This window comes from Sturnus vulgaris, chromosome 15 (genome assembly GCF_052056855.1).
Source record: "Sturnus vulgaris isolate bStuVul1 chromosome 15, bStuVul1.hap1, whole genome shotgun sequence".
In the NCBI taxonomy this organism is placed as follows: domain Eukaryota; kingdom Metazoa; phylum Chordata; class Aves; order Passeriformes; family Sturnidae; genus Sturnus; species Sturnus vulgaris.
Genome location: NC_142257.1, coordinates 15,569,667 through 15,588,797, shown reverse-complemented (window position 1 = coordinate 15,588,797; position 19,131 = coordinate 15,569,667). Strand labels below are relative to the sequence as shown.

At 36.8% G+C, this 19,131-nt stretch overlaps 1 protein-coding gene across 3 annotated transcripts in view; it reads right to left on the bottom strand.

Moving 5' to 3' along the window:
• The window catches only part of TENM2 (teneurin transmembrane protein 2), a 617,267-nt gene that overhangs the window by 275,160 nt on the left and 322,976 nt on the right, over positions 1–19,131 (bottom strand). Inside the window, exon 5 of one of the 3 annotated variants that reach the window (XM_088173828.1) lies at positions 10,523–10,606. The exons of the other annotated variants lie outside the window; for them this stretch is intronic. Within the exon in view, the coding sequence (XP_088029954.1) occupies positions 10,523–10,606 (84 nt within the window). The remainder of the gene's footprint in view (positions 1–10,522; positions 10,607–19,131) is intronic. 3 annotated transcript variants of the gene reach the window in all.

The window sequence follows — 19,131 nt, the reverse complement described above, 5'->3', positions numbered from 1 at the left end:
ATATCCTGTGCTTCCAGGGCTTCTGGAGCACCAAAAACCAGTGTAGATAAAGCTACTTTAGGCAGCACTATCCAGGAAGGGACGATGCTGTCCTTAAAAGCACTCAGGAGAATGATTTACGTGCTTTGCTTGTGTGCTAAACTAAAAGAGCCATGTATATGATATTCCCAGGGGAAAAAAAACCCCAAAACACAACAAAAAAAAGGCCCAAACCAAACCAAAAACCACAAAAAAGCCCCAACACCTCAGTACTCTTGCCATCAATATATAAACTGTTTTCCTTCAACACAGTTCTGTTCACTTTTGATTTATTTTCAGCTCTAGAGTATTAATTGCTGAGTGCCTTAACTTGCTGATTAGAATCCAATGCAAAGTGTATGCTGCATCCCTTTTGAACCAATTCTTCAGTTTATTGAGGAAGGAATTACATTAAACAGCTGCTGGAGTAGATTTAGCACTCAGTTTATATCTCGTGTATGTTTATCATGGATTACTTACACACTGTGGCTCTCGGCATGGTCACTCAGCAGAGCAGAGTTTGTTCTGCAGAGCAGATTCAGGGCCCTTTGCCTGCCCTTCCATGGGCTTTTGGGAACACCCAACATCTCCTCACCCTACACCAGCCCTTGGTCAGATGAACCACCCTGAGCAATGAAAAGCACTGCAAAGGCAGCACATTGTGTGAGGGGGGGCATAAACAATTCATAAAGGACAAGCACATCTCGTATTTAACAATGCAAATTCACTAACACCACAACTGAGCTTTTCGTAAATGGAATTTGTTTTTCATGTCAGGGTGCTTGCAGCCTTTTGGACACCACATTGGTGCTGGTTTTCAGCTAGCAAAGAAGTGCTACATTTATTCCTATCCAACCTTCAACAAAATACCTGTTAAAGATCCTAACTTATTTGAATTCTGCATTTTCATAATATTCATCAAAGAATTGAAAGGACACATCAGAAACGTTAAGAGCTTGAAAAAAACTATTATTCTCAACTACTTTGCTCTCTTTAGGAAGCACTCTCAGCATAATACACTTCAGTGTATTTCTGGACATGTAACCTCTTCCCATAACGGAAGAAAAACTTTGTGTTTGCATCCTTCAGTTATGAAAAAGCAACAGTTTAAACCCAATCTAATTTTACTGCTTCTTTAATTGCACCTTCTGGTGCCTCACGCTTGAGAAGTGATTTACGTTGAAGCTGATAGGTTCAAACAGTGCTTCAACAAATTAATGAGTGAGAATTACCCGTGCACTGAACCCCAGCCAGGCGTTTGCTGACACTCCCAAACCTGTGCCTGGAGACTCTGCCTGCACAGGAGCAGCAGCTGAGCTCTGCCACAGAGCACCCAGCTAGGAGATGGCACTGGGGACTCAACAAATGCAAGGTGAAATAGAAAAAAATAACCCCCACTTTTGATAGCTGGAGCTTATCAAGGTGAAGATTATGAAATCAGATTGTTTATTTATTTTTAGCCCATATTCCTCAATATGAAATTCAACTTAATTACCTTATGTCTCTGACAGTAGTAATTGCCACATACAAGATACAGAGGAAAAGGAGACATGCAGTTACTGTGGAGTAAAGAGAAAAGCTGACAGAGATCAGGTTCAAAAGTTGAAGTCTTTCTGGAAATTCGGAAAGTTACATTCTATATGTTCTTCTATCAGAAATGACACAAGAATAGAACTCTTTGCATATATATCTGAAAAACAAAACTGAAATTTTGTTACACATTGCCCTCCAACTAAAATAAATGTTCCTCTGCCACTATTAAGTAAAACCACTTCAAGAGTAGAGCCTGTGTTTCTCTGCTCTAAGCATGTAAGGCAAGGAGGGTTTCTCTCAGCACAGGCTCACACGGCACAGCTGAACACCAGGTTCAAGTTAGAAAGAAGAAAGAACTAAGGAAGAATTAAAGCAGGTATTTCTATATTGAGAACAATGAAGAAACAGGAATTTCTAAATGCTAATTTGATTGTCATGTAAAACAATGGTCATAAGCATAAACCTGGACAGGGAACCAAATTTAGAACTTCATTTAAATGAATTAAAAGCTGAACAAGGAACTCAACTACGTGCATATATTCAGCATACAAAACCACATTTTTCTGTATTAATTTGATGAGGAAAACAGAGCTAGAAAGATTGTGTAACAGCAGCAGCTGTTTTTATATAACATTCCCGGATTCATATGTAGCAGTTCAGGTGCTGAGATTTTTAGTGATTTCAAACACTGTCTAAACATATCTCTGTAAGTATTTGTGTATCTGTCTACTCACACCTAAGAGATATTTCTATCCCTTCCCCTTACTTCACATTTTACTTCGAGACAATTTGATTTCTTCTATCACCACAGATTTGGAAGGACAGATCTAAAATAGCACAGTAAAAGAAGGCAAATATAATTTACATTTTTTTGTAACTATTAACATCTGCAGTGCTTTTCACATTATTACTGCTTCATTACCTAAGCAGCAGCGTTGTATTGACCACTCTGGGATGTACACATGCCTGACATGTCACTGCTTCCTAACACTACAGACCTGGCCATCTCTGAGACACCTGCAATGGAATGCCAATAATGCACAAGTGATAATAATAATCACACAAGTGACTCTGAAAATGTAGAAATTGATACAAAACACATCAGTCCTATGTATCTTCCTTATCTAAAGCTATCCTTATCCACCTTATTCCTAAATCTAGCTGAAACTGGTTTATCTCAATTCTACCTCTGCAGAATTTGCATCTTAGAGTCTTTATTGCATGTAGCAGTACTGCACAACCATGGCACTAATGGCCTTGATTTCCTGGTTTAGTCTCAATTTCCTCTTGTATTCAAGAGTCTGTTGATACAAACCCTAACTTTAAGCTGCAAAAATGGTGATATCAGCCTGTAAGACATGGAGCTCCCATGTTTTTTTCAAAATTTAAGTCAGACAGTATTCAGAAACCAACCTATATTGAAGCCAATTCTGAGTCAGGTCCAAAAGGGAAGAATTCAATCCTTACTGCCATGACTACAAGACAAGAAGTTTGACTGCAAGTGCACTGCTGTTATTTTGATAAGGCTTTCTGTGAGAATGAGGAGTGACAGTGACTAAAAGAAGAGATGCCTTTTATTGCTCTGAAAATGTCAATTCTAGACACTAAAGCAGGCACTTGCTCAATCTCAGCACGTGGCTGTTCAGCCTGTGCTGTGTAAGAATCTGTCAGGGAGGGTGCACAAAAAAGCTGCTTTTACTACTGAAAAAAGAACCAATAGATGATTACACTTAAATGGTGATCTCAGCACAGGATATACAAAGTCAAATTCAGAATCCAAACTCAGAGACAACATCTCCAACTAATCCTAAGAATGACCAACTATCCTTTGAGTGGAAAGAGAAGGGAGTAGTACAGTTTTCCCCTAAAAATGAATATTCTACAGCCTGAAGATTTTGTAGGCTGGATTGTAAGAGATGAAGATTTCTGGTTTGTAATGCGAAACAAGGCACCTGATTTTCTTTTTCCCTCATTGCAGATCATTTGCTTTTCCAAAATGCACTCAATTTCCCACTTCCATATGCTATTTAATCATATCAAAATCATGCTTTATTTTAGAAAAGGATTATGTCAGTAATTTTCAGTAAGTCCTTTCAGGGCCCTCCTGGCATTAACACCACATTCAATATTTTCATTAATTGGGACCAGGTAGTTCAGGCCATGTGGGATTTGAGGCACAGTATTTCCCTACCCCAGACTTTAACTGAGAAAGCAAAGCTTTCATTCTAAATAAAAAAGGAACCAAGTACAATCAAGCATGGGCAGATTCTGAGCATAAGCACTACAGAAAACCCTGTCTCTGAAGCACATTCATGCTGCTGAACCACCACTCAAAATCTAAACAATTACATAGGATCAAATACTAACTCCTAATGAAGCTGTTTAAGGACATGAATTTTGAAGAAGCATGAAAACCTTTTATCAGCTATGTCTGTAAGTCTTAATAACAGGAGAAATGCTTTGAATTTGGTTGCAAACATTGAGCTCACTTATCCCAGAAAGGAAATGGGTATCAAGACATGGCCTGTACAGGTGAGTCAGCTTTTCACCTCTGCTTATTATCCCAAACAGATTTCAATTTTCAGATACAACCAGACCATCCACTACATTTCTATCAAAATGCCTGACCTTCCACTGACAACTTCTGAATGCAGTTTTACATTGTTAAAGTAAAATTCTTTAATAAGCAGAAGGGTTTGCAAATAATATAGTCTAAAATCATGTACAGCCATGATTCCCTCATTGCTTCTCCACATTTAAAACACCCTGTAATATAACATGGAATCTCTTAGAGACTATAAAAGTTTTACCATGGATGCAAACTCAGTCTGGAGTAAAGCACCTTCACTTCCAGTTCCTAATCTAAACAAAAGAGGTTTTATAAGAGCAAGCGATGGATATTGATCAAAAAAGCTCTGCTCTGACTTGTCACACTTTTACCTTTAACACTAGATTTAAGTAAATCTAAACTATGGAAATATGACATAAGCATAAAAAATATGTATATAATTTATATTTTAAATCAGTCCTTTTTGTCTCCCTCCTTATTCAAGTTTCACAGCATACATATGGGTATGAATAAACAAGGGATTTTTCACCCTTACTTCATGCACAGCAGCTTGAAAAATGTTTCTGATTAACATAAAAGATAATACACGTACATAAGGCTGTCTTTCAAAGAGGTTTGATAATTCATAAATGAAATGTTTACACAGATGAGGTCAAGCCAAAAGGTTTGTAATAGAAGTATTTAACGGATATAAATCTGTTCATCACTGCTAAGGAACATGGGATGACTTCAAATATTCACTATTGAATGTACTCAGTACACATTTAGAGCAACTTGCATGAATTCTCATTCCAATTTTTAATTACTATGCAGTCTGTAAAGACAAAAAAATCAAGAGTCAGACTGCTCTTTTTTCTTTTATCAGAACAATTAACATTAATGGCATATTACTTCACAGGCACTTCTACATATTCATTATTAAAATCATAAATTGAAAGACGTTTGAACAAAAGTATAATAATACCTACAGGTACAGACATTTACACTTATGTATATTCCTATCAATATTTCCTTAGCCAGTGTTCATCAGGAGCTAAAGCAAGGCTTAACAAAACAAAAAATAAACAAAAACCCCAAGCAATTCCTTCAAAAAATATTTATAGCATGTTGGGATTTTTTCCAGATGTAATTTTCCTCTTGGACTGTATACAGCTTTACTTACATAACTTAGTTTTTGTGGTTTTATGAAACCATAAAATAAGGATAAGGATTTCATACCATTAAACAGACCTTGATGGCAGGAAGGAAAGACAATGTGTTTTCACTTGAAACTTTTAGACAGAGTCAGAATTTATGTCTCTTGCAGTCCATCCTGGTTTTTCACCTACCAGAGAATAACATAACCAAATGTGGTTTCTTTTTCCCTAGGGTTTCCATGGCTTTAATTTCTATCTCAAAACTAAATATTAAAATTAAGTATCCACCCATCCACATAGAGATACAGACATTTAGTTTTTTGGATTTATTAAAACCTACTCATACTGATAACTGCACAGGGACGTAAGATTTGGCAGGGTAAACACAGGTTTAACAGCCTAATTGCTCGGATTTTTTGTGGATCATTATGCTAATGTCTCTGCAGGAAAGTGCTAAATCGGAATTCCCACCACAAAGAATTCTCCTGGCTGACTGAGAAGGGAGAACTGGGCCATCCTGGGGTGATGGGAAGAGATTGATCTTCAGGGACACACGAAAGGGATTTTCAACCCCACAGGACTACTGAGCTCTGCCAAAGGGAAGAAAGCAAAGCCTGACAAAACATCAGAAATTACAACTTTGCCTGCCTAAACCAATGACACTTTGGCCTACAATGGTGCTTGGGAAGAACATGGACTCATGGAGCTCTGCAGGATAAAGACACTCTATACAAACAAACAACTCTGCATTTGTGAACAATTTTGTATCGTCCAATATTCACCTGGACCTTGAGATAAACCTCATTATTTTGTTTTCCAGGTCCCACTGTACATTATGCTCCCTTAAATATATTCCCCTGTGTAAACAAATTTGACCCTGATCCCCCAGGACTGCCAAATGTGCTCTGACTCCACATCCCCAGACTCACAGATGTGCTAAAAAACCAGGCTTGCATGGAGGAGGACTATGAATGTCATAATGGCAAGGTTTTTGCTTTGGTAAAATAAAGGCCAAATGAGAATTTTCCATTATAAATATGTATTTTGAAAGAACAAATATAATTTGAAATTTTTGATCCAACAATAAACCAGGTCAAAATAAAATAAAATAAAATAAAATAAAAGCTATCAACACAGTTTGTTAGCTCCTTATGGCACAAATATTTTCTTCAGTTTCCTGAAAAAGTTGTGTTTCTGTTTTTTCTGATCCTATGTCCACATTTAATCACTGAAAATGCACCTCCACCACACAGCAGATGTGTCATTAACTATTTCTGAAAAAAGGTGAAATAAAATCACCCAGCATGAGAAGACTATGGAATAAGCCAACACTAGCAGATGGTGTTTATTTTGCCACCACTTGTATTAAATATTGTCACCTATTCCATCAGTATCTCTCAGGTAGAAGCTTCATGCAAAGAGTGGAAAAGCTGGTTTTTATAAGCTGTCACAGAACTCCTTAAAATAAAACGTTTTCTGTTTGTAGCTTCCAGTTTTTAGGACATGGTGTATTACAGAGGAGATCAATTTGTACAAATCTGAGGTGAGTATTTTGCCAGCAGCTCAGCCTTTCATCACACGACCTCTTTTGTTTCTTAAGCAAATTTCAAATCCTTTATTTTCAATCCTGGTGCTGTTCAGACAAATTCTGTAACACTGGTCCTAGAGGAGGCACCTGGTAGAACTGCCAGCTTGTTTTCTTCTAGGACCCACTGTGCAAGAGAGTTTTACTTCTCCCTCAGGATTTCCTACATTTTCGCTATTTTATTTTATCACACACTTTTGGTTGTGTGGTTTCCATTCTCTGGCTGACAGTTTCTTAACAAAACAGTTGCATGAAGAGTAATTGCACAACCCAAACTTGGCTGCTTAAAGAAATCACTGCTAAAATCCCATGATAAACCCAGGTCTTGCTCATGTAGTTTTGAAAGAACGTTCACTAGAATTTGAAACTAAAAAATAAAAAAGTCAGTGCACTGCAATATGGTTTGATTGACTCAGTACTTTCTCCCTCCCTGTCAAGTCTTCTGCACTCCAGTTCAGGTTGGCTTGCACACACTACACCAGGAGCTGACCCTTCTGCCTTTGTCATTTAATGAGGCCTCTCAGTGTCCTATTCAAACCATACCCTAAGCAGCACACTTTTACATTTCTTTATATATATACACACACTCAACATCATACTTCAGGAATGCTTTAAAAACATTTAATTATTCTGATAAATTGTTGGAATTTTGTTACATTATTTTACAGCTCTGAAAAGAAACCAGGGCTGGTCTGTTATTTTGTTTTTTGGATTTTGTTATTAATTCTAAATGCTTATTTTGACATAGATTTGAGATTTGGGGGGCTGGGGGAGTTGAAGTGGGTTGTTTGTTGTAGTTTTTTAAATCGACTAAAAATTCTTCTTCCAGAAAAGCAGTACTCAGAAATGGTGAGTTGTCCTAAATGGACTACTCGAAATACTAGTGAGGGGAGATAATTCTTTTCTGTATGACATTTTTATTCTCTTCCCTTCCAGAGTCAGAACACAGATCTGACAATAATCCTTCTGCCTGTATTTCTGCACCACTGACCATTCTAACACCCATGTTCAGCACTTCACCTCCTTTTCTGTGGCTGCACCAGTGGCATCTTTGACCTTAGCAAAGCAAAGGCAGAGTAGATCAAGAAACCTATCACTTGATTAGAGCACTGCAAAGCAGTCTGTGCTCTCCATGAGCACACATGAGAACTGAGTACCTTTGAAATGCAAAGTCTCAGGGCTCTACTTATGGTGACACAAAGACTCCTCTTCTGTTGACACAACATGCACACTGAAAGCTTTGCAACACTATTTGGATGCATTCTCAGCCAGCTGAGGCTTTAAACCAAGGTTAGTGCCATCTGTCTGGTTTTGGCAGCATCCAGATTGATGTAAAAAATCCTATGGCAGTGTTTAAAAGGAGCAGAGATAAAGCTTGCTTTTGGTCAAGTCCCTGGAATTATTAACATCAAAGATTTGGCTGATATCACCAGGCAGCACATCTGGGTCAACAAGCTCACTGCACCTTTCTCACCACATTTAGAACATACAACAAACTATTTCACTACTCACATCAGATTCAGCATGTCTCAAGAAATTAGACTCATAAAAGTCAAAAAAAGTACTAAGTTTTTCTGTTGCTTGTCTCAGTACAATTATTTTCTTAAATGCATGTTAAATCAAGCCAGTAGCAAGCATTAATGCTGTCAAGTATTGTTGAGTTGTGATATAGTTATTAATACATTCTCACATTTTTCTTAATTTCTAGAGCCCTGAACAAACACAGTACCAAAATTTCAAAGCAATACAGCAATCAAATTTATTTGAATTGGGAAGAGTTGCAAGTTGCAAGGAAACTGAAGTAAACCAAAGAGAAACAATATTTTGTTTCTATAAAAGCCTCAAAGCTTCAAATGAGGAAAGACATTGTTCAGTTGGATGCAATTTGTTAGGCAAAACCTTTCTGTGATCCTGGAAAATGCATTCAAGCATTATTCTTTGAGATTTAGTACAGCCTAAATAGCATAACCCACTCCTTTCACCTGTGCCAAAATCCTCCTCCAACACCAATAGTCACGAGTGCTTCAGAAATGCAGAGATATGTACAGGATCATTTCCGTCCTTTATTAATTTCATCTTTATTACCAACCATACACACATCACCTTAGGCAGTTTTTAGCATTGTACATCAGCACTATGGAAATTTAATTACTGTACCAAAAGCTCTGGCTCCCACTCTTTTAAGAAGCATGGAAACACAACAAACAGTCCTTATCTCCAGTTTGAAAACACTGAACACTCATGGACTGCATTAACTGGGAAATGGTCACAGATGCTCAGTGCTTTCCAGAATTTGATTTAAGAATGTTCCAGTATTTGCCCAGACACTGTTTGAGATTCAAAGAATAATGCCATTTACTAGTTCTTACCAAAAATCAAGCATTTATGGAAAGAAGTACATCAGAAAATGAGGGTGATGAGAAAACCTCGGGTTAGGTCTCGATTGAATATTAAGCAAGCAGAGTATTATTCCTGGTTAGGAATGCAAAGCATTTACTTAAGTGCTTAAAAAAAAAGCCCCAACAGAAAGGTACCTTTCATGTATGTACTAGGTCAGAGGTGCAATGGAAGAAAAAAAAATGAAGTAACAAAATCCATCTTTCATCTATCTCATTAGACAATCAAATACAAGGTAAAATTTGCCAAGTAAAGGACAGAAGGTTTTATCAAAAACAGCCCTTGCTAATTTAGCAAGGGCAAATGCTGACACTACAGGTAGTATAAGTGTAATATCTAATGAATGAAAATAATTTCTGAATTCAAGAAATATCAAGAGAAGACGTCACTGAATTATTATGTTTGTACCAAAATGCCTTGAGATGTGTTTTGATTTATATTACTACAGCCTGGCAATGTTTTCTTTTGCTAAAAAGGTGCACTGCAGGCTTTTTTTTCACAAACATCCTCTTCCTCCCAAAGGAGCTTTACTCTCAGGGAAGCAGAAGTGTGTGTGTGAGTGGGGAGCAGTGGTACTTCAAAAACCCCTGTCTAGCAATGCACGATTCCCTGCAAACTCACAAAAACCAACACAACTCCCTGGTTGTTTTGCACAGCCCCTCTGAGATACAAAACTTCAGGGGCACATCAAGTGTGACTGTCTGAATCTCATATTCTTAGACCAAAAACATTCAAATCAAGACTGAAGATGAACAGAGTCATCATTAAATCTTTCACTCTAAAGTCTGATTGAAGAATCTCTGAAGAAACTTGTGCCCTGTGCAAACATTTACCAATGGAATACAAAATATGCAATTGCCTTTGTGAAAATACAGGCTTAGGTACCTTTTTGTTTAAAAATCATGCCTGTGACTACCCAGATCTGGCATCTCTTCCATGTCTTGGCTCTCCTCCTCTCATGGAATGAGCCCCACACCATGAAGATCAGCTCAGGGAAAACAGCTCCTCCACCAGCCAGCCAAGCCTCCCAGTGAAAAAGCCCTGAACTAGTTCAATCCAACCAGGAAGGTAATACTCAACAATGAGATAGAATGAGTAGTAGAGATCAGGTTTATTCAACAGAATATAAATACCCAGAAAGAAAAAAAAAAACAAACAACCAAAATCCCACAACACATAATAAGAACATACACAGAACAAGATTAAAGCATTGCACAACACACAAGTTCTAAACTGGGTTCTAAGTTTACAAGGAATACAGGTTAAGCAAAATAAAAACCTTACGTATTAGAGAGTTCTTTGTCTCAGCCAGCTGCTGCCAGCTTGTCTGTCTGTCTTTCAATTTCTCAGAAAGGTGTGTGTGAAAATCTAAATGAAATAAAACAAATAACATTTTAGAGATGGCTCTTCTCCTTCTTTTCTTCCATTCACCTTTGGTGCAATACAGCTGATAGAACATTTCACCTCCTCCCACCCAAAGCATTCCTCAATAGTAAGTAAAATACTTTACTCGTTAGGATCTAGAGATTAAGAATTTTTTATCTTGCTATCGATGACATAAAAAGGCAGATTGAGTAGCAGTAGTTTGGTGCAATCTTGCTTTGCAGGCAGTCCATATACCCACTGTCAGCATCATTAACCACAAAAAGGCCTGAGTGCATAAAAATCTCTCTAAAATCTGTCTTTGGGTAGAACTTTACTCAAAGGCCAGCAGTTTCCATACAGGCTGTACAGGAGGTGCTTAAGTTCATATTAACTTATTTTCAGTGTACTGTCCCTTACTCCTACAGTCAAATACATATCACTACATCCTTTAAAAGATAATTTTTGTTCCCTGGAAACAGATTCCTAAGATATATTTGGAAAATGGACACTTTCAGCTGTAATAAATAATTTCTTACAAGTTTATTGCAGCAGCATTATGACTTTTACATTGACTCTCAGCATAATGAAGCTCATTCTGCTGCATCTCAACAAGACAGGAACCAGTGGAACTCTACTGTTGCAAGGAGATTTTTTTTTTCTGTCTCATGAAAATTCTCCAGCTTCAGTAAAACAGATTTTAATACATACATACAAAAAAACCCCTTTACTTTTGAATTTACTCTCTCTTAGACTAAAAAGAAAAGAACTTGAATAATCCTGGATTTTGAAAACGTGCCATAACCTGGGAGTCCTCTTACATTTGAAAAGCTCAAAATTAATTGAAAATTATTATTGAATTTCATAATAACATCAGGAAAATGTTCAGATGTAGTAAACAGGAAACATAAAACCTACTTTTATTTATTTACATGATTTTCCTTGCAAAAACCAGGAGGACAAGAAGCCCAATAATTAATGTATGGCCACTCTAATTCTTGTTTTTCACTGTCTATATAAGTTTTCACTGGAAAATAATTTTACTTGGTGCATCTCACATTCAAATCCTTCGTAATATTTATAAGATAATAATTTAATCTTTCACCCAACACACAAACAAATCAACAGTGAAAATGTGTTCTGTAAACACAGCAATTTATTACATGCAAAGAAAAAAGGCAACACATTGACACATAAAAAGAAGGCTGACCAAGACAATAGAAAATAAACTGCTTTGCATGCTAGACAACAAATGAGCTATTTGTTAGGAGGAAAAATACTTCGCTTCAAGTGGAATAATGTGAAAGAATGACAGCTCCTGAGTCTTCCATCTCTGGCTTTGGGGGGAAGGAATTTCAAGGGACAAGTTACAAACAATAAAAAGCAGGTAGAATTTACTGAACTGGTTCCATGTCTCCCTGCCACATATGAAATTAAATTTTGATAAGGTACAACTATAGGACATTTTTGGGTACTTTGACTCACATCTAATTGGTTCAGCTTTATTTTGATGGTACAAAAAAAATGAAAGACTTCTAGAACATTTTTCAAGCAAGATTATTCAAAGAACAACATACAAGCCAAGGAAAGAAATGTAAAGGGCAGAGCACTGTGGCTATCAATGTAAAAAAGCTGGTAAATAAAAAAATTATTGCAAATTTATTGTTTTGGTATTGCCTACAATTTCCCCGCAAAACAAAATACTAAAAATTGATATTATTTTCATATCTTAAAAATTGAGGAAATTAAATATAACTAAACACATGCACATGCAGGAATATATGAAAGAGGAAGTAATGTAATTATTTCACTAAGCTTTTTTCCTTTTCTTTTTCTATGTGAAAATGGAACCAAACTCCTAAATATAGTGCAATTCTTCTGCAGTACTTACAGCTAAATTAAACTATTTTAGTAGTTTGCAATTATACTATTTCTGTTATATTCCATCCTATCATATGCGAAGTTTTGAAATCTTTAATGTCTCTCTTTCTGTTTTAATACAAGCTTTAGCTTTCATTTCTCTTTTATAAAGAAAACCAGAATTAATCCATCAACAATTCATCTATTGACATTTTTTTCACATTTCCCTTTAAGCTTGTGTATATTACTGAATCTGCTATCTTCTCTTTCACCTGTCTGTGGCCACTTTAGGATATTTGATCCCTTTAAAGGACACAGATGAAGACAAACTGTTCACCTAAGGAAGATGAACCATCCCTCTTTTTATGGAAAGCATCTAAAACTCATGGCTAAAGTTCAAGTTGCCAAGCAGTGTTTCTCCAACAATTAAAAATAAAAAATTGTCACCAATGCCCAAAGGAAAGAATATTTAAATGTTAAGACACTTTAAAATAGTGTCATGTGAAGGGAAGTCTCCGTGGGTATTACCTTCCTTTGACACTCACAGGGAGTTAAACCTAATTGCATTTAGGGTTATCTCTAGCAGCTACACTTGGAATCAACCATCCTCAGGAGGACTATTGTTCTAACTAATCCACTTATTAGGCTTTTATTCAGATTTAGTATAGCCTTTTATAAAAAAGCATCTTTAAGGGATAGTAATGGATTTTACAATTATCAGACAGGAAAGAGGAGACTATGACCTACAATCTTTGGCCCTACCAAAAATTAGGAAAAGAGAATCTTTTGTAAGTAAATCTTTAGAACTTTAAGTTAATTTTAGTCCCTATCAGGCACCACAATTAGAGCTGGAAAGATAAAACCTGTGTGAATTTCCTGCACTCCTTCTATCCATTCCCTTAAAATACAACCCCTCCCACAACAGCTGGCAGGGAGAAAGAAACCTGTTTTCTGTCCTTGTCTTTCAAAGATGAGTTAGTAGCAGTTCATGGTTTGCTGTCTCAAGCCCCAGTTTAAGCCAAAAGCCAGTGCTGATACAGGTGATTTTAGCTACAAATCCTGGCAGCACCTTTTGAAAATGAGCAAACAGCCACTGCAATTCCTGACCTGCTCTCCCATAAGGAACATGGAGGAGTTCAGACCAGCTCCTTGCCTTCTGCGTATTTTAAATATCTCTCTAAATTCCCTCCCAGCCCAACAGCTTCACTCTGAGGAGATCTATTCCTCCCCACAACTGGGAGGCGCCTCTGGACACCAGCAACCAGAGTTTTGCTCCTCAGGATCCCAGTGCAGAATACATTTTGGCCCCACAGGACATATCTCTGTCCTGGGAAAGAGGCTGTCCACCAAATATCCTCTTGCTCTTAGTTATAGTCTCTCTTTTGAGCTGTCCTAGAAACTATTCACAGCCATTTCTCTTTTTCTCTTCCCTCATCAGTTTTCTTCCTTTGAAATTCTCCCTGTCATAGTTTAAACAAATTCCCAATCTTATTAGTTCACAGGTATTCTGGCATTTTTCTGTTTAGCGTTTTCCAATTGGCATCACTAAAAGTTTGGCACCAAAACATGCAAGATGTGCTCCACCCTTTAAGATGATAGCATATTGTTTATGGTTGGGTTGTTTGCAGGTTTTTGTACATATGAAAACTTACATTTTTGTAAGAGTTGCTTCCTCCATCCATAATTCTTATGCCTCTCAGTCAACATTGATCTAGAAAATAGTTATTTTCTAGACTGTGGAACATTAAGTATGACCAGAGCCTAAATATCCTCCGAAGCTCTGTTCTCATTTTTCCTCTTCTATTTATCAAAGTGGCATATCCCAATTTTTACTAGTAATATATAATAAAAAGCTGGTTTATTTTTATAAAGTAGCACTGCAGAAACCTTGGAAAAAAGCCTTACAAATAAATAGCCTGAATTTCTCAAGCTGCTTTCCTTCCCTCCCTATATTTACATAAAAACATCCAGTAATAAACCCTTACTCCTTTCCTGTTACACCTGTGTGCCTGAGACCTGTCCCAGACATCTCTGATTTCCTCTGTTCTGACCACTTTCTGTGAGCAGAAGTTTCTCCTCTGTTGGTATCTCAGTATAATTTGTTATTTGCTCAATGATTATTGCTTATCATTATGATTAATGGACAAACAGGACAAGACAAACCCCATAGCAACCGACAGAAGACTGTTAGTACCAGACAGGTCAACACTCTACTTTTCCCTCAAAATCAGGGTTTTTCTCCCTATCACATTATACCCTGATACTTCAGACCATGCCTCGTGGGCAGATATAACAAGTGCAGTACTCAACCTCTACACACACCGCCTCCAGTCAGAAAAAAAAATCAGTAATACAAAAGTCATGCACAGAGGTATGGAAATAAGAGCTGTTCTGCAACAAAAAAAAAGGGCATACAATTTTTCTTTTCCCATATTGTCTTGACAGAATTACTCTCTGCTGTATTACTCCATTATGTTCTATTGCACATTTTACATCCAATGTTTTGTTTGATCTTTTGTGAAAGTTGTGTTCGGTTTTCTCTCCTCCGAAGTGCATTCAACAACTCAATTAGGCTTAAAATGCTTTACCTTCAGAGCATACTGGCAGCTCTCAAGCACAATTATTCTCCAATGCAAAACACCCACAAGACATATTTAAGAGTATACTTCCACAAAATGATATGTTACCACACCACCCAACATTCCTGCAGAATTGACAAACACTACAAAGGAAAATGCTCTAATGCAGTTCAAGGACATCTGAAAGTTTATTTTAGTTCAGTGAACTCCACAGAAAATACACCATTTTCCCTCTCCTCAGCCTAAAGGTAAGGTTAAAGAATGGGAGTCAGAAGTTTTGACTTGCATTGCAATTTAGAACTTCCTAAATGTTACCAGGATGACCAGCAACAGATCTACTGTGCCAGGAGCTGGGTTTTCCAGCTATCCATGCCTTCTATAGAGAATAAAGCAAGTAGAGACAACAACACAGAAATTAAAATGAAAAATACTTACATTTTTTGTTTGCCTTTCCTATGGAGTACTAAAAGCACTGGGATGTCTTTCTACCAGAAGGACACAGGGACATGCATAATTCAGATCAGCACTTACACTGTGGACATGTGCCTATTTCTTTGTGTAGAAGTCTGTTATAACTATGAAGTCAAAGTTAACTGAACCTAAATTTCAAGTAGATTTATTTAAGTCATATTAAACGATTTCTATTAGTTTTACCTCCCAAAAGAATTAAATACAGCCCTATTAAATCCAAATGATTATGTCTACATAGAAGTGTCAATCAATTTCACAATATCACATTAAGATCATGCCACTACGTATCTGGCAATTTTGATAAATCTTCTCGAATTCCCCTGAACAGCCAAGCCCCAAAATTCAACATATTCATCACTACCTCTTAATTTAACATGGTCATTGACTCACACAAAAAGTAAAACTCTAATTGAAACTTCCCAACATTTTTTCCTTCTGGTTTTACTCTGCTTTTTGAAGTAGAGGTCAATTCAACAACGATTACTTCATGCTCTTAGGAATGGTTCAGTAGCCCCATACAGACCAATGACTCAGCTACGAGTCATGATTTAATAATTATGGAGATATAAGTCACAATTCTCATGGGAATAATTTATTAAAAACTAAGAAAAGCTTCAAGCAGCAACTGAAGGTTCTCTCAGGATTCTTTCTCTTTCTTTAATACCTTTTCCATATAAGCCTGTCACAAACAACACTTTACTCTGTGCCAATGACTATGTTTTTAGATCAAAACTTAACACCTGGAAAGATTAGTAACTCTACTGTCAAAAACAAAATTAAACCTCTAAACCAGTTGTCCTTACATAAATATAGTTACAAAATTCACATGAATGAAATTTTACAACAGATGCTGTCAGGTACAAAGTTTAAAATGTAGAGTAAACCACATGCACTGTACTAAAACCAGTCAATGCTTCAATTGAGCACCCACTGCTTTTTCTCCTCACTTTTGGCACCACACAAAACTGGATAAATAAAAACTTTATGGAGAAGACTAAAACTAGTTTAAATCCTAGAAGTAATTCCATAAAAATATTTTTTCTCCTTATTGTGGGATATGTATTTTCCAGATTGAAAGTGTAAAGAAAGGATAAGTCAACCAGTAAAAGTTTTCTGACCTTACTAATTTCCTACTTTTTTTGTAGAATTAGGGAAAAACTAAAAGTAGCTGCTCTTGATTTCTTCCAACAACCTGAATATTCCATAGACACTACAGCATCCTGTCTGCCTCCTACACTGTAGCTCACTGCTCATTTAAAACCAAGGAGCCCCTAAAAATGCAATAGCAGTGCCTCACAAAACAAAACAAAGCTCTTGAAGTAATAACTTCAGCATCTGTCTTCCTCATTATTCATTTATGTTCTTCACTGTTAAGAATTACTGTTTGTTTTTAAATTGCTGTGGCAAGTTAATTAATTGATGAGCCTCAACCACCTTTAAACCTACTTTTACTTACTGATCTCTTGTCTTTCTGCAGCAAGTTCTACTAGTGAAAAAAAAAATCAAATTACAGTTTTCAAGTAATTTAGTTGGTAAGATCTTATTTGTCATCTGTGCCTGTAAACAATTTTGAAGAACTAAGAACTGACACACAAGTCACCAGAAGAGAAGCTTACTGCTTCACTGTGGTTTCTGCTGGGGAAAAAGATATGAAGAACAAGATTTCTATCTCAAACTTTACCAAATATCTGTTCAGCCTCTATAATGAGATCACCTATAGCTTTGAAACAAAACTATTCTCAGGATTCTTGGATAAAGAATGTAAGTACAACCTGTAGCAAATCACATCAAAGATATTTTATCACTTCTCTAGCCCAGGGAAAGGTATAAACTAGAATAAATATATAAAAGTAGAACTCCTCTGTAACTCCAGGAGCTTACCTCTTGAATTTCCTAAAAAATTTATTCAACAGCTCTGGTTGGATTTTTTTTCCATCAGTTTCTCAAGTCTGGCTCTGAACCAGTGAAAATTGTTAGTATTTACAAAGTCTAGAGATAGGAAGTCCTGACTGTATATGAGGTGGACGTTTGCTCATTTTGGATCTGCCATTTGCTAATTTCATGCTGTGTAGTTTCCATACAGCTAAAAGGCAGTGATCAATCATTCCTTTTTCACATTTTTATGTCAATCACCACAGCAAAGGCTCCAGTCATGTCACCAGTTGTTTTTACACTAAAGAATATTAATAATATACTTCACAAAGAAAATGATGCCATATTTTGGGTAACTCATCACACTGGCTCCTACCTTCTGCAGTTCAACTGTAAAATTCTTTAAATGAGAATTCAACATATTGTTCAATATTTATGGACATTCCACACCTTTCTACAGTGGCAGTGACAATATTTCTGGTTTCTTCTTTAAATAAACTTCCTACTGCTTCCTAGTTTTGCTATAAGAAGATGTTTGTTTGCATTATTGTAATATTGCATGGATATCCTTTCACAAGATTGTCCAAGCTGTACTAACATAACTTTCCTGCATCTTTATAGACAGTTCAAAGCCCATCATAATTCTTCAATATTTACCCATTTCACCTACTGTTTACACCTACCATTCACATTGTGAAATTATTCAAGAAATTTTCTTTGTCTTCACGACACTGCCATACAGAAATCAGTCACTTCAGCCCGTTTCTGTTTCTCCAGCTCATTCTAAAAACCACCAAAAATTCATTCTGAACCATGAACAGAACAACAGAGTGCAGCAAGAGACTGTAACGCTCAGAAAAAATAAATTTAAATTCAGATAAATTCAGCTCTTTTCTGTAGCAACATATGTTACCTCCCACATGAGGGCAGCTGCTTCCCTCTGCACACACCATGGGCTCACAATAAACTCATCTGGCTCCTGATGGAATGGAGCCCTCAGTGCCCAGCGACACAAAAAACAGAAAAAATGCCCTGGACAAGACAGACACACCCAAACACATCACAGCTTCATGCTGTGCAGAGCTACAGAGAAAGCATTACACTCCCTGACTCAAAAGGGATAGGAAATAAACACAGACAATACTTTCTCTTGTACCAGAAGGATATTTATGATGTGAAAAACATTGCAATGTGTTTTATCCAAGCTACAAATACTGAGTCATGTGGTGATTGACCTAGTTTCCTGTTAACTTTAAGTGTATTTTTAGTTACTCCCTGTTGATTTATGTTTTCATTAAAACCTGAGGGATGCATCTTTTGTAGTCTGCTGGAGAATGAGTGGAGGTGTGATGCTTTGCAGAGGATGCTGAGACATTTTTCCCCAATGTTTTCTCTCTCTAAGTCACATGTCTAGTAGGAGCTCAACTGAGGAGCAAATAAGCATCATTTGTTTACCTCTATCTTATCTTTCCTTCACAGGAATTTAAATGCAAATGAAAAATAGAACAAACACCAACAAATGCATCAAGTGGCAGTGCAGTTTAATGACTCCAACCAACAGAGTCTGTGCTCTGCTCGCTGCCACAGCACTCTGCAGTCAGCAGTACTGGCAGCGACCCCTTCTTCTGTTTGCAACTGAATATACACAGAAGTACTTTGAAAATCATCCCAGTGTTTATACATGAGTGATATAATTAATATTCAGAGTTTTGTGGAATGACATAGAACATTTTATATAGACTATTAAGG